Below are 13,359 nucleotides of genomic sequence, written 5' to 3'. Positions count from 1 at the left end.
AAACAATGACAAATATTGGCTGGTCATTAAATCAAATGTCATAAGCAGTCACGGTTTCATATCAAAACTGAACTTATGTGCCGGTATGATATTCTGACGGTATGATAACCTTTAGCCAAAATATCATGGTTTCAAGGTATCACGGTATTACTATTAAAGTGATCCTCTAACTCAAATACATGTAGGCTCTTATAAACCTCACTTGTTCTCTTGTACTAAGATATGTTGTTAGAAACACATAAAATGTTAAATCAATGGCAATATTTTATAATATTTAGTCCATATTTTGACCGTTAGTTGGTGCCATGGTTTGCGGGCTCGCAGTGATGATGTCATTGGCATCTTTCCAAATGTGTAGCGTGTTCAACAATTGCTTATTGCTGCCTATACTCGCGAAGTAAAATGCCACGATGCGCTGCTTTTGGATGCAATTTCCAGTCAAATGGAAACAAGGGGAGTGAAGTGAGTGGTCAAGGTGGAATTATTATTTTTAGTGAATAAATGTGCATAAGTGGAAGCTTCTCCCCCTTCATTTCCCTCTAGCAGAAGGTTGACAAAAGGTGGACGTGCGTCATAGTCAGTTAAAAGACTTTTGGGGACGCCTGTGTCATCCTGTCTCGCAGGAGCCTGAGAGTAATCGTCACACTCGAATAACGCTCGGACCACTACCGTCTTTAACAAATGCCCTCCTTTCGCATTGGCTGACTCACGTAACTCCTCTTCTAAAAAATGAGGAGCGTCTTGCTTCATTTCCAAAGTGTTATTGCTGATAGCAGTCGCCCACTGATGTTGAAACTCCTGGTACGAAGGAAATCCCCAAAAACTCTGTTAAACTTCGAAGAAATCTGACATGAAAGAAAAAGGCAATGCTGATCATCATAGCTGACGGGTCGCAAATGTTTAAGTTTCTTTGTTTGTTTGACATCTCGTCTATGTCTCGTGAGTCAATAGGGCGTGCCAGAACGTTGTCGCTGGAAGTCCTGCTTTCTCGGTGGCTTATACCTGAAACTGTGGCGGATAAATGCGTTTCCTTAGTGTGTATTTTTAAGTCCACCTTTTTTGGGAACTTTTTACCACAAACGGTGCAGGCAAATGATTTTCAGCCTTGGTGTGTCCTTGCGTGGCTTGATAAATTTGCTTTGTAAGAGAACGTTTTTGGGCAAACTGAGCAAGCAAATGGTTTTGTTTCCAGTGCATGTTCTTGTGTGTCTTGCTAACAGTAACTTAATAGAGAATATTTTTTCACAAGTTAAGCATGCGAAAGGTTTCCCACGCTTGCATCCTTTAGCATTTCTCGTCTTCGATGAGTTGCGAGAGGATTTGGCATGCTTTTTGGCAGGTTGAAATAATGTACTGCCACAAGAGTGTTCATCATCGTTGCCGTCATCATAGTCAGAAGAATGTGACGTGAGATTGTCACAACGCGAGGACGTAGCGGAAAGGTCGTCTATCAACTTTTATCGTGAATTGTGGATGTTTTGCCGTTCTCTACTCCTGGCCAGCACCTTTATCTTGTTCACATGGACACTTGATTTCCTCCTCATGCTCTTCTTCTTTAGTGGAGGGGATCTCTGGCTCCTCTTCTTCTTTTAATATGCAGGGACTCCAACTGTGTACGACCACAATTTTCTCCAGTGACGCCTGATAGAAACAAGATGACAAAATTACGTCGACTGCAAACATCAGGAATCCAAAGCTTACGAATTTTCTTTTTTTTTTCATACGAATTCTCACTTTTTCTTTAAAATAATGTATTTATTCTCCCTCAGAGGCTGACGATCACGCCGGCGTGATCTGATGAAATACAATCTCTAAAGCACAGTAAAAAAGAAAAAAATCTTCCAGATGCGCCGCTGTCAAGGTTCTTGACAGCATGATTCCGCTACAATGTTACTCTCACTGTTGATTTTTTTTCTGGTTATATCAAACTATAGATTGAGTTTAGGGCCGCAGCTATCAATTATTCTACTGATTGATTAATCTATCAACTATTTAGTTTGAATAAACAAGTAATCAGGAATCAGGAACAATTGATGCGGTGCAGAAAATTTTTTAGGAGATGTAAAACAAAGGCTTGCTAAGATTGCACTTTCAAAAGAGTATTAAATGCTAATACAAAATAAAATTCCCCGAGTGTTCCTTCAAACTATGCAGAAATGCACTTTCATCTCGAAATAAATTAAAATACTTGAGCTTAGGCTCGAACGGTATCAAAAAAGTTCAACCCAAAGAAAAATTAACTCACTTGCATAGCAAAAGTTCGCTAGCGTAAATGCTATAAGATGCTAACATGCTTTTTTAAACAATGCTCTTAACAAATCGTCAGAGGTGGGCTGAGTAATGAAAAACTTACTGAAAGGTAAGAGTACCGTCACTTCTAAATAATATTACTCAAGTTAAAGTAACAGTAGTCATCCAAAAATTAAGTAAAGAAGTATTCATTAAAAAGAATACTCAAGTCAGGAGTGACATTATGAGTAACTGCTTACAATACCTGATTATCTTTAATTGTATTTTTTTTTCTCACAGCACATCACTTCATCCATATGAACTGTTATTATTATACTGTACAATAACCTACTACATGGGTAGGGGAGGGGAGACATTTCACACGGGGCGGATATTTTTCGGCACAACACCGGCAGACTGGCAAAACTTCCCAAGGACCTAAGACTTTGTTTTCGCCATTTTTCTCCTACCGCGTTCGAGGCTTTTAGTCGACAACAACTCATCTGACCAAAGCACATGCTCCCAGTTGAAGCCTAGGACCGTGTGGGAACCTTGTTGGGGTGCATGGCATCATGAATGCTTTGAAATACCAGGACATTTTAAATCAAAGTCTGTTGCCCTCTGCCCGAAAGCTGAAGATGGGTCGTCACTGGGTCTTTCAGCAAGACAATGACCCTAAACATATGGCCAAATCTACACAGAAATGGTTCACCAGACACAAAATCAAGCTCTTCCCATGGCCATCTCAGTCCCCAGACCTTGTTTTGTTGGCAAAAGGGGGTTGTACAAAGTATTAATACAAGGGGTGCTAATAATTGTGACACACATTATTTGATGTACAAATTTTATTAAAACGAAAACATTAAGAGGGGTGGTAACACTTTATAATAACTATCCGTTTTACTAGTTAATAGAGCATTGGTAAACTGCTGATAAATGATATATTGTTGATTTGTGAAGTATTTGTTAACAGTCTGTTAAGCATTTACAGGGTGTTCCAATATGGTTGACCCCATTCTAAATGCCCATGCTAGTTGATGGATCTTAATAAAACTATATACACTTATGTTGAAGGTCATAAGTTTTATTGGTTAAATATACAAAGAAAAGTACAAATATTTGTTGGTTCTATGGCTGATTTTCATAAATGTGCAACATGAGCGCTGCCTGCAAAATGCCTTATCAAAATGCCTTTTCTTTTGAAGTGAATGGCATTTCTTAACCTGAAAAGATAGAAATGCCAAACGTTACACACAAAAACTTGAAACGTTTCTACGCAAACTGTGTTTCAGGTTAAGAACACCCTGTAAATGCTTAACAAACTGTTAACAAATACTTCACAAATCAACAATAAATCAGTTATCAATCAGTTTCCTAATGATCTATTAACTATAAAACAGATAGTTATTATAAAGTGTTACCAGAGGGGGTAGTAATATCAAATTATTATAACTCATACTAACATTTATCTTTTAAGAATTACATGTCTTCAAGATCGAGGATCACTTTAAACACCTAAAGCAGACATGTCCAAAGTCCGGCCCGGGGGCCAAATCCGGCCCGTGGTTAAATTTCATCCGGCCCCCAGCATCTGTCATAAAATCAATAACGTCTAGCCCGCACACAGACATAATAAATTGGTCAGAAGTACTGCTAACAGCATATGAAGTAGCTTACATACTAAATGCTGCTCCTCATTTACCCACTAAAAGGCAGCAGCACTCTAAACAACATTACCCATGTTACGCTTTACTTGCTGTTTTCTAAAATGGGGAGAATCAACAAAAAAAAGAAGTTTGACTGCGATGTCCGACGCTTCAAGGATAGGTGGAAATTAGACTATTTCTTCACTAAAATACGCAACAACTGTGTTTGCCTCATTTGCAAAGAGACAGTCGCTGTTTTTAAAGAGTTCTATGTGAGGCGATATTACCAAACAAGACACGCTGACATGTATGACAAGATTCGCAGGGAAGATACGCAGCGAGAAATTGAAGCAACTTGAAGCTAGTTTAATTTCACAGCAGCAGTATTTCGCGAGAGCCTGAGAGTCGAAAGAGAACGCCACAAAGGCTAATTGCGAGATTGTTAAAATTATTAATTAAATAAAATAATAAAGGAAATGTGAGACACAGAATGGCTTGCTAAAATTTGCTTAAATATATTGTTCTACGTAAAGGACGTCAGCCAAGGTCGGCCCCCCACATTCTTACCACACCAAATCTGGCGCCCTTTGCAAAAGTTTGGACACCCCTGACCAAAGTGTCTCCCCGAGGGAAGCAGTTTAAACAGCTGGAAACCAGGATGTGAGCTGTCCTTGAGGATGTTTAGAGTTCTGCTGAGGCACCGGGAGGAGTAGATGTCCATAAGGGAGGGGAGAGGACAGCCAATAATCCGGTTATAAAATCAGTTTAGCATCTTAATTTTTGTCCTATATTTTCTGTAACACTAGAACTTAATTTTTATTCATTTTTATTATTTTTTTAAATCTTACATCTGCTTAAATATTTTAATTTGATTGTACGATGACCTTGAGTGCCATAAAGGCGCCTTTGAATAAAATGTATCATTATTATTAAATTAGGTATATAAAAGTTAAATATAAAAAGTTACATAAAAGGGTTATTAGTGCAACATTGTTTTTTATTTTACACAAATTATGTTTGAATATTCTGTCTTATATAAATAAACGTATCTTTTAAAAATCAAGTTGGTCATCATATGTGATAAATTGATTTTTTTTTTTTCACACATTCAAAAAATAAATGCGTAATTGTTCCCATATGGGATCCCCTAAAAGTATCTTGAAAGCAAATATCAAGAAATTTGGGAAGAAAAAAAACGGACATATCTTATGTAAAATATTTCAATTTACCTCCTTGGCTTTATTGGTTATACAGTATTTAAAAGGTAAAAGTCAAGCTTTTTTTTGTCAACTTGAGAGTTCTATAAAAACTCATCTTTGTCAGTCGCATGTTAACGCCACGTCCCGAGTTCCTTCGTCACGTGACATTACCACCGCCGTGTCAAGGCTGCGCATGCGTATGACTGCTCAGCGAAGTAAGCCATCGTACAGATCGAGGCCTTGAACAGTTACCGAGTCAACGTTTTGTTTTGCTTATGAAAAGGACGAGTCGCCCGTGACTTGGATCGCTTCCAACTGTGTGAAAATGAAAGTAAATGAAATAAAAGAGGAGCTACAAAGTCAACCCGTTTGCAAGTCGGAGCCTGAAGAGGTCTTCCAAGAAGCAGGTTTGTCGCCTCCTTACTTTTTCACGATCTACTCTGGACCGTTTTGAGAGATTTACTTGTTGTGCATATCTCGATTCCTAAATGACTGCGAAATGACCAGAGCTCCCATAGCCTTCTTAGGGGGAATAAAAACACAGCATGGGCCCTTTCTTACTTAAAATGGCCGTAAACCCTCGTCAGTAAAATGGCCGCTACGGGCTTTTAAATATTTAAACATACTAAGGAGTGATATCGCAGCTAAAGCAGCCGATCCGCATTTGCTTAAACATTTCACCACGTTGACTTCTTAAATGTGCATATTTTTATGAGCAAGAATCAAACACAGTGATCCCTCGTTTTTCGCGGTTAATGGGGAGAGAACCTGCCGCGATAAGTGAAAAACCGCGAAGTAGCGCCCCCCGCACCCCCCAAAAATGGTGGAGAAAAAAAAACGGCGGAAAACACAGACAAGGCTGAAAAAGCAGTTTCTGCTCTTGCACCCCTCTTTAAAATAAACTTCGGTATTTCAAGCCGAAAGAACTGTTGTGTTTGATAGAACAATATGTGTAAATGCTGCCATAGCAGATTCATGGGGCAATAAGCCCACAAACTATTTTTCATTTGTCCGTTTTACCCTGGAAACCCCTGTATACAGACGTCGCCCAACCGCTTTTGTTTCAACCTAGCCATAAAAAGAAGGTACGTTTTTTTGTATTTATTATTAGTAGTAATATATTTATTATGATTATTGGGGATGGTGTGACTCCGTGGTAGAGTAGTTGTCCCCCAACCCAGAGGTTGTAGGCTCGATTGTCTTCCCTGATGAACTCGCTTAAGTATCCTTGAGCAAGATACTGAACCCCACATTGCTCCTGGTGCTGCTTCACCAGTAGTTGGATGGCGATGTAGTATAAAGTGCCTTGAGCGCCTTGAAAGGTGGAAAAGCGCTATACAAGTATAACACCATTTACCATTGTTCGAAATGTCTTGTCATTTTTAGCTTAGAATCATTCATTGTTGCCTAATATTTCGGTTAAAAAAAAAAAAAAAAAAAAAGACAAAAAAAATATTTACTCGCATATTTCAAACTTCTAAACAAATTACGTCACAATGAAAAAATTGGCGTCTGTAAAAAAGTCATGGATATCTACCTCATAACTATCGCCTAATTATAATTATATGCCGCCATACATATATATATATGTGTGTGTTTAAATTAATACATGGGTTTTAAGCACTTTAAATGTAATAGTTATGATAAATTTTAAACATGTTACTGTCCCACCAAATTATTTCTAAACAGGTATAAAGCATAAAAATTATTGGCTTTCTTAAATGCTTCATTGAGTGAGTCCACTCAAATCCACCATCACCAACGGGTTTCGAAAAGCTGGTATGATGCGTGACGAAGAGGACAGCACAAACTCAGGAGTGAATTTGCCTCAGGATGTGAGTGACATTGAAAGCGACAACGAAAGAGAGACTGAGAAGGTGCATGGCGAACTATATCTGAGCCTATTTATATCCGACACTGAGGAGAAAAGAATAGAATAGAATACCCCTTTATTGGCATTATACAGTTGTACAATGAAATTATGGAGCATCTCCCTTTACAGTGCAGGATAATTTAAAATCTCAAAAGTGACGTGCAAGTATAAAAGTATAAAATCTTGATAAATATAAAATATGTATGAGATAGTCATATGTTCAGGCAGTGCAAATAATCGAAGTGAAGTCGCAGCAGTTTGACAGTTAAGGCATTGAATATTGCATGTAAGTAAGTATTGCACATAGAATATTGCATGTAAGTGGGTGATAATTGGGTGATGTGGTGCTACATATGGTGGTTCAGGGTGGAGATGGCTTTAGCAAAGAAATTGTTCCTCAGTCTGTTTGTTCTTGCTTTTAAACACATATAGCGTCTCCCAGAGGGAAGCAGTTCAAACAGCTGGAAACCAGGATGTGAGCTGTCCTTGAGGATGTTTAGAGCTCTGCTGAGTCACCAGGAGGACTAGATGTTTATCAGGGAGGGGAGAGGACAGCCAATGATCCTCTGTGCTGCCTTGACTGTCCTCTAAAGCCTCTGCCTGTCTGCAACAGTGCAGTATGTTAGCAGGCTCTCAATGGATGAGTGGTACAAGGCCAGCAGCAACTTCCTATCCAGCTTGTTCTTCCTAAGGACTCAAAGGAAGTGCAGATGCTGCTGAGCCTTCTTTATGATAACTGATATGTTTGCTGTCCATGAGAGATCATATGGACTTCCAGGAACCTGATGGTGTGGACCCTTTCCACACACTAGCGGTTGACGTACAGGGGCGGCAGATCGGTTCTGTTCCTCCTGAAGTCCGTTAAGGACGTCCTTTGTTTTGGTGGCGCTCAGGGCCAGGTTGTTGTCTGAGCATTGAGGTGAGAGTTTGTGGACTTTCTCTCTGTAGGCTGCCTCATCCCCCTGTAAGATCAGTCCAACCACTGTGGTGTCATCAGCAAGCTTGACGATGGTGTTGCTCCTGTGGATTGGACTGCAGTCGTAGGTATAGAGACAGTACAGGAGGGGGCTCAGCATACAGCCCTGTGGTGAGCCTGTGCTCAGTGTGTCGGTGGAAGAATGGTGGGGGCCAAGTCTCACAGTCTGGGGTCTGTTGGACAAGAAATCCTTAATGTAGGAGGATGTGAGGGGTGGAGTAGGATGTCCAGCTTTGTAATGAGAATATCTGGGATGATGCTATTAAATGCGGAACTATAATCCACAATGAGCATCCTGGCATAGCTCTGCTGCTGTTCCAGGTGACTCAGCACAGCATGCAGAGCTACGGTGATGCTGTCCTCTTTGGATCTGTTCGCCCGGTATACGAATTGTTGGAAGCAAGTGTGTGTGTGTGTGGGGGGGGGGGGGGGGCACTGTCCTTGATGTGTCAAAGAAACATCTCTCAAAGCACTTTATCATTATTGGGGTGAGAGCAACAGGGTGGTAGCCATTTGGGCCAAATGCTAATGTCTTTTTGGGAACCGGGATGATGGTAGCATTTTTCAGGCAGGTTGGGATGGCTGCTTGGGACAGGGAGAGGTTGAAGATTCTGCAGAAGATGTGGGGCAGCTGGTCTGCACATGCTCTGAGTACTTTCCCTGGTATTGCGTCCGGACCAGCAGCCTTCCTGGCGTTTGCTGACTGTAGAACATGCCTCACGTGAGGTTCCTCTATGGCAGGGGTCCCCAACCTTTTTTGCACCACGGACCGGTGTTATTTAGGTCTTTTTTTTCACGGACCGGTGTTCTGACAAATTTTGCAACCCATCAAAAATTGCAACGATGCGGTTCTGCGCATGCGCGTAACGTTAAACATAGCCGCAAAATGCGCAAATGTAGCGATTCCAAAGTAAACACTACAAACTTTCTTGAAAGAAAGGAATATTAACTTACGTTTGATCATGGAAGGACTTGTAGAAATGTTCTCCTCAGATTCATCCTGCTATGTAAGCTTCACACAACAGCTGCACACCGCGCTCACCATTAGCGACTTCGCCTTGTCGTTAAACATTAAGAAGCCCGCTTCACAAAGATACGATGTTGGAAATTGTAGCAAGGTTTTCAACGCTCTTGTCGCGATGTCAGGATATTCCAGGATGACTTTAATCCAGAACCTCGGTAGAGTTGTTGTCTCAAATGTACGTTTAATAAGGTCGCCGTCATTTGCGATCTCTGTTTATTCACAAACGGGTCACGAATCCACTCCTTCGCAGTTCGTGGGTCTTCGAAGTTGTAGGCTCGTCAGGTGCCCTTTTCGCCGTAAAAATATTTCCAAAGACGTCTGTTTTCCTGTTATCTTCGCTCGTGTGGGGGCTAATTATTTCCGGGAACAAATGTGCTGCGCCGCGGCCTAGTAATATGCTATTATCGAGGACAAGCGCACATAGATATATTATATACACAAACAAGATGTACTGCTAGCAGTCCAATCAATGGACTTCTATGACAACATTGTAATCTATCCCGTAGTATTATATCTAGAGTAGACAGATATTGGTGTGTTAAGCAGGGGCACAGGGTTAATTCGGCCAGAATGCGGTCGTTATTAAATTATTTTTTTCTTTGCGGCCCGGTCGCAAATGCGCCACGGACCGGTACCGGTCCGCGGCCCGGCAGATGGGGACCCCTGCTCTATGGTGAATGGGGGTGGTGCTGGGTCCTGAGAGGGGTGAGGGCGGGGCTGGAGTGGGCGAGTGTCGCTGTGGTGATTGAAACCGGGCGAGGAGGTGGAAGACTTCCATGGTTTCAGTCCACAGTAGGAAGATGAAGATGGTTGTGACTTTTATGGGTTTTTGTTGTTGTTTTTTTGTTTTAACCAGCCCAGTTTTTGCTGTGTTACTGCCGTGTTGCTGGCACTGTTTGGAAAAGTTAAGGTATGTTAGTAAAATGAAAACTTTTTCTGTGTATTTCTTTGTAGATATCTTGTTTTACGATATGGGCAGATGCAGCTTATAGACTGGAGAAGCTTATATGTATTGAATCGAATCGAAAATCATGTCCCTCGTATTGAAAATCGTACCCGACCGTGACTTAACTGTATTGTTGCATCCCTAATATATGTATGTATAACTGTATATAGGGTGTTTCAAAAAGAACATGCCAAAACCACTGCGACATATTTATAACAAAAACAAACAAACAAACAATAACTAGCTGGATACAAGTATTGTATATAACTTATTTTTTATTTCATGCTTTACAAGTGCTCAATGTGACCACCACCAGCGGCACGGACAACATCAAGCCGATATGACTTTTAATTTGTTAGAATTATTTACTTGTTAAAAGACTTTTAATTCTTATTTTAATTCTTAATAATTAATTGTAATCAATTTAATAATTCAGTCTATTTAAATGATTTTAAAATGAATAAATGCATGATGATTTTTGGCTCATTCTTTTTGAGTCACCCTGTATAATAACTAACATGCTAAAATATATATATATACATACATACATACATATATCGGCATACAAAATCGGCTTTAGATGTCTGGTGAATATATTTTTAATGACCATCGACCTTCGAAAATATCAGTCAACCTCAATTCATGATATATGTGAAAAAGGTAGCGTGGCACCCACTTGATAAAGTATGTATTTTCTGTAATCCATCTCATTTTGCATGCGTTCATTATTCAAAGCGTATGATCAACCAAATCATGTACTTTGGTCTTCTCGTGTCCGACAGATGTCACAAAGCATCTCCACCTTGGGCAGCAGGAGATTAAAGAAGAAGAGAGCCCTCAGATTAATGAGGAAGAAGAACCCACACAGATTAAAGAAGAAGAGAAGGAGGACCAAATCAGCAAGTTTCCATTGACATTGACCGCTGTCAGTGTGAAGAGTGAGGAAGTTGACAGAGAGCACTGTGGCGGATGCCAAGCAGATAACCTGTTAGCTCCACCGTCAGATATTCACCAGACATTATCACAGCATTCTGATCATGACGATGCAAAAGGTGAAGATTGGCAATGTGATGTGAGATGTCCCGCTGATGACAACCACGTGACATGTTCTCAGTGTGACAAAAGTTTTGCCAGCAAGAGATTGTTGGAAAACCACACAAAAATACACACCGGGGAGAAAGCATTGCTTGTTACTGTTTGTGGGAAACAATTTGTGCAGAAAGAACAATCACGTGCAAGGAGACACGCTGGGGAAAAACCTTTTTCCTGCTCACTTTGTGGTAAAGGATTCTCTAAGAAGTCGTATTTGAAAAACCACGCCAGAACACACACTGGGGAAAAGCCTTTTGTCTGCTCGCTTTGTGGTAAAAGATTCAACAAAAGCCATGATTTAAAAAGACACACCCAGACGCACACTGGAGAAAAACCTTTTAACTGCTCGCTTTGTGATAAAAAATTCTCTTTGAAGTTAAGTTTGACGAGACACGCGCAAACACACGCGGAGAAAATATTTACATGTTCGCCTTGCGGCAAAAGATTCCCTACAGAGTCTGAATTAACAGAGCATGAATTGACGCACACTTGGGAGAAACCCTTTCCCTGCACGGTTTGCGGCAAAATGTTCTCGAAGTCCGTTTTAAGATCGCACGAGAAAACGCACGACGGAGAAAAACGTTTTGTCTGCTCAGTGTGCGGTAAAAGATTCTTAAGAAACTACGATTTAAAAAGACACATGAGTGCGCACACTGGTGAAAAACCTTTTAACTGCTCGCTTTGTGATAAAAAATTCTCTTTAAAGTTAGGTTTGACAAAACACATGCGAACACATGCCGAGAAAACATTTACCTGTTTGCCTTGCGGCAAAAGATTCTTTTCACAGTCGCAATTAACAGAACATGAATTGACGCACACTCGGGGGAAATCCTTTCCCTGCGCAGTTTGCGGCAAAATGTTCTTGACGGAGCGTGTTTTAAGATCACACGCGAGAACGCACGACGGGGAAAAACCTTTTCTCTGCTCTGTGTGCGGTAAAAGATTCTTACGAAACTCTGATTTCAAAAGACACATGAGTGCGCATACAGGAGACAAACCCTTTGCCTGCACACATTGCGGTGAAAAATTCTATTCCGAGTTCGATTTAAAAATCCACACAAGAAAACACACTGGGGAGAAAACTTTTACCTGTTTGCATTGCGGCAAAAGATTCTTCACAAAGTCACGGGTAACAGAACACGAATTGATACACACTCGGGGGAAATCCTTTCCCTGCCTGATGTGTGGCAAAATGTTCTCGACAAAGTCCGTATTAACATTGCACACGAGAACGCACTACGAGGAAAAACCTTTTCTCTGCTCAGTGTGCGGTAAAAGATTCTTAAGAAACTACGATTTTAGAAGACACATGAGTACGCACACCGGAGAGAAACCCTTTGCCTGCACACATTGCGATGAAAAATTCTTTTCTCAGTCAGAATTAAATACCCACACGAGAAAACACACTGGGGAAGAACCTTTTGCCTGCTCGGTTTGCGGTAAAAAATTTGTCGCCAGTTCGTATTTAAAAGCTCATCACTTAACACACACAGGGTGGGAAAAATCTCTTCCCTGCCCAGTTTGTGCTAAAATGGTCTACCGAAAGTCTTTAAAAACACACATTAGAACACACGTAGGAGAGAAATTGTTCGCCTGCTCAGTTTGTGGTAAAAAATTCTTGAGAAAGCACGATTTAAAAAGACACGAAGGTACACATGGTGGGGAGAAACGTTTCGCCTGTTTAATTTGCCATCAAAGATACTATTGGAAGAAAAATCTAGACCTTCATATGGGAAGACACAATGGTGAAAAACCTTTCGCCTGTCCAGTTTGCGGTCAAAGATTCTTGCTAAAAGATACTTTAAAAGCTCACCAATTGAGACACACTGGGGAGAAACCTTTTGCCTGCTCCGTTTGCAACAAACGATTCCGTCAGAGCTCGACTTTAAGAACTCACAAACTGACGCACTCGACAAGGGAGAAACAGTTCGCTTGCACCGTTTGTGGTAAAAAGTTCTTGAGTAAGGCGGCTTCAAAAGTACACTCTCGAGCTCACGCTGGAATTGATGATTCGCTCTCCAATCCTTCTTCTGCCGTCAATTGAAATGAGTTTATCGCTGTTAGACATCCCTCCCACTACAGATGGATCAGACTTTTAGGGCTGTTTTGGGCAGACAGTGACAATGATTGTGACAGTTTCCGCTTACTGAAAATTGAGTTTTGAATTGAATATGGACATTGACCCTGTTGCACCATTTGCCGATTCTTGTTCTTGCCTTGCAATGTTCCTGTCTTTATTAAATGAAGTGACTTTTGAAGGCTGACATTAATTCTAGCCAGTCAAGCATGATGTGACAATGTTTCAAAGGGACATTGACTATAGGAGCACGAATGTGGCTACCGCTGACTTAGGTAAGTGCCTTAAATCTCTTTA

The 13,359-nt window shown here is 40.7% G+C and overlaps 1 protein-coding gene across 1 annotated transcript; it reads left to right on the top strand.

Annotated features, from left to right (window-relative positions):
• Positions 1–5,228: 5,228 nt before the first annotated feature.
• On the top strand, positions 5,229–13,359 carry LOC130919300 (oocyte zinc finger protein XlCOF6-like). Its single transcript, XM_057841881.1, has 2 exons — positions 5,229–5,481; positions 10,676–13,359. The coding sequence occupies exons 1-2, from the start codon at positions 5,400–5,402 to the stop codon at positions 13,027–13,029; spliced, it is 2,436 nt and encodes an 811-aa protein (XP_057697864.1). The 5' UTR covers positions 5,229–5,399; the 3' UTR covers positions 13,030–13,359.

Source organism: Corythoichthys intestinalis, chromosome 1 (genome assembly GCF_030265065.1).
Source record: "Corythoichthys intestinalis isolate RoL2023-P3 chromosome 1, ASM3026506v1, whole genome shotgun sequence".
NCBI classification, from domain to species: domain Eukaryota; kingdom Metazoa; phylum Chordata; class Actinopteri; order Syngnathiformes; family Syngnathidae; genus Corythoichthys; species Corythoichthys intestinalis.
This window is presented reverse-complemented; position numbering and strand designations above follow the sequence as displayed.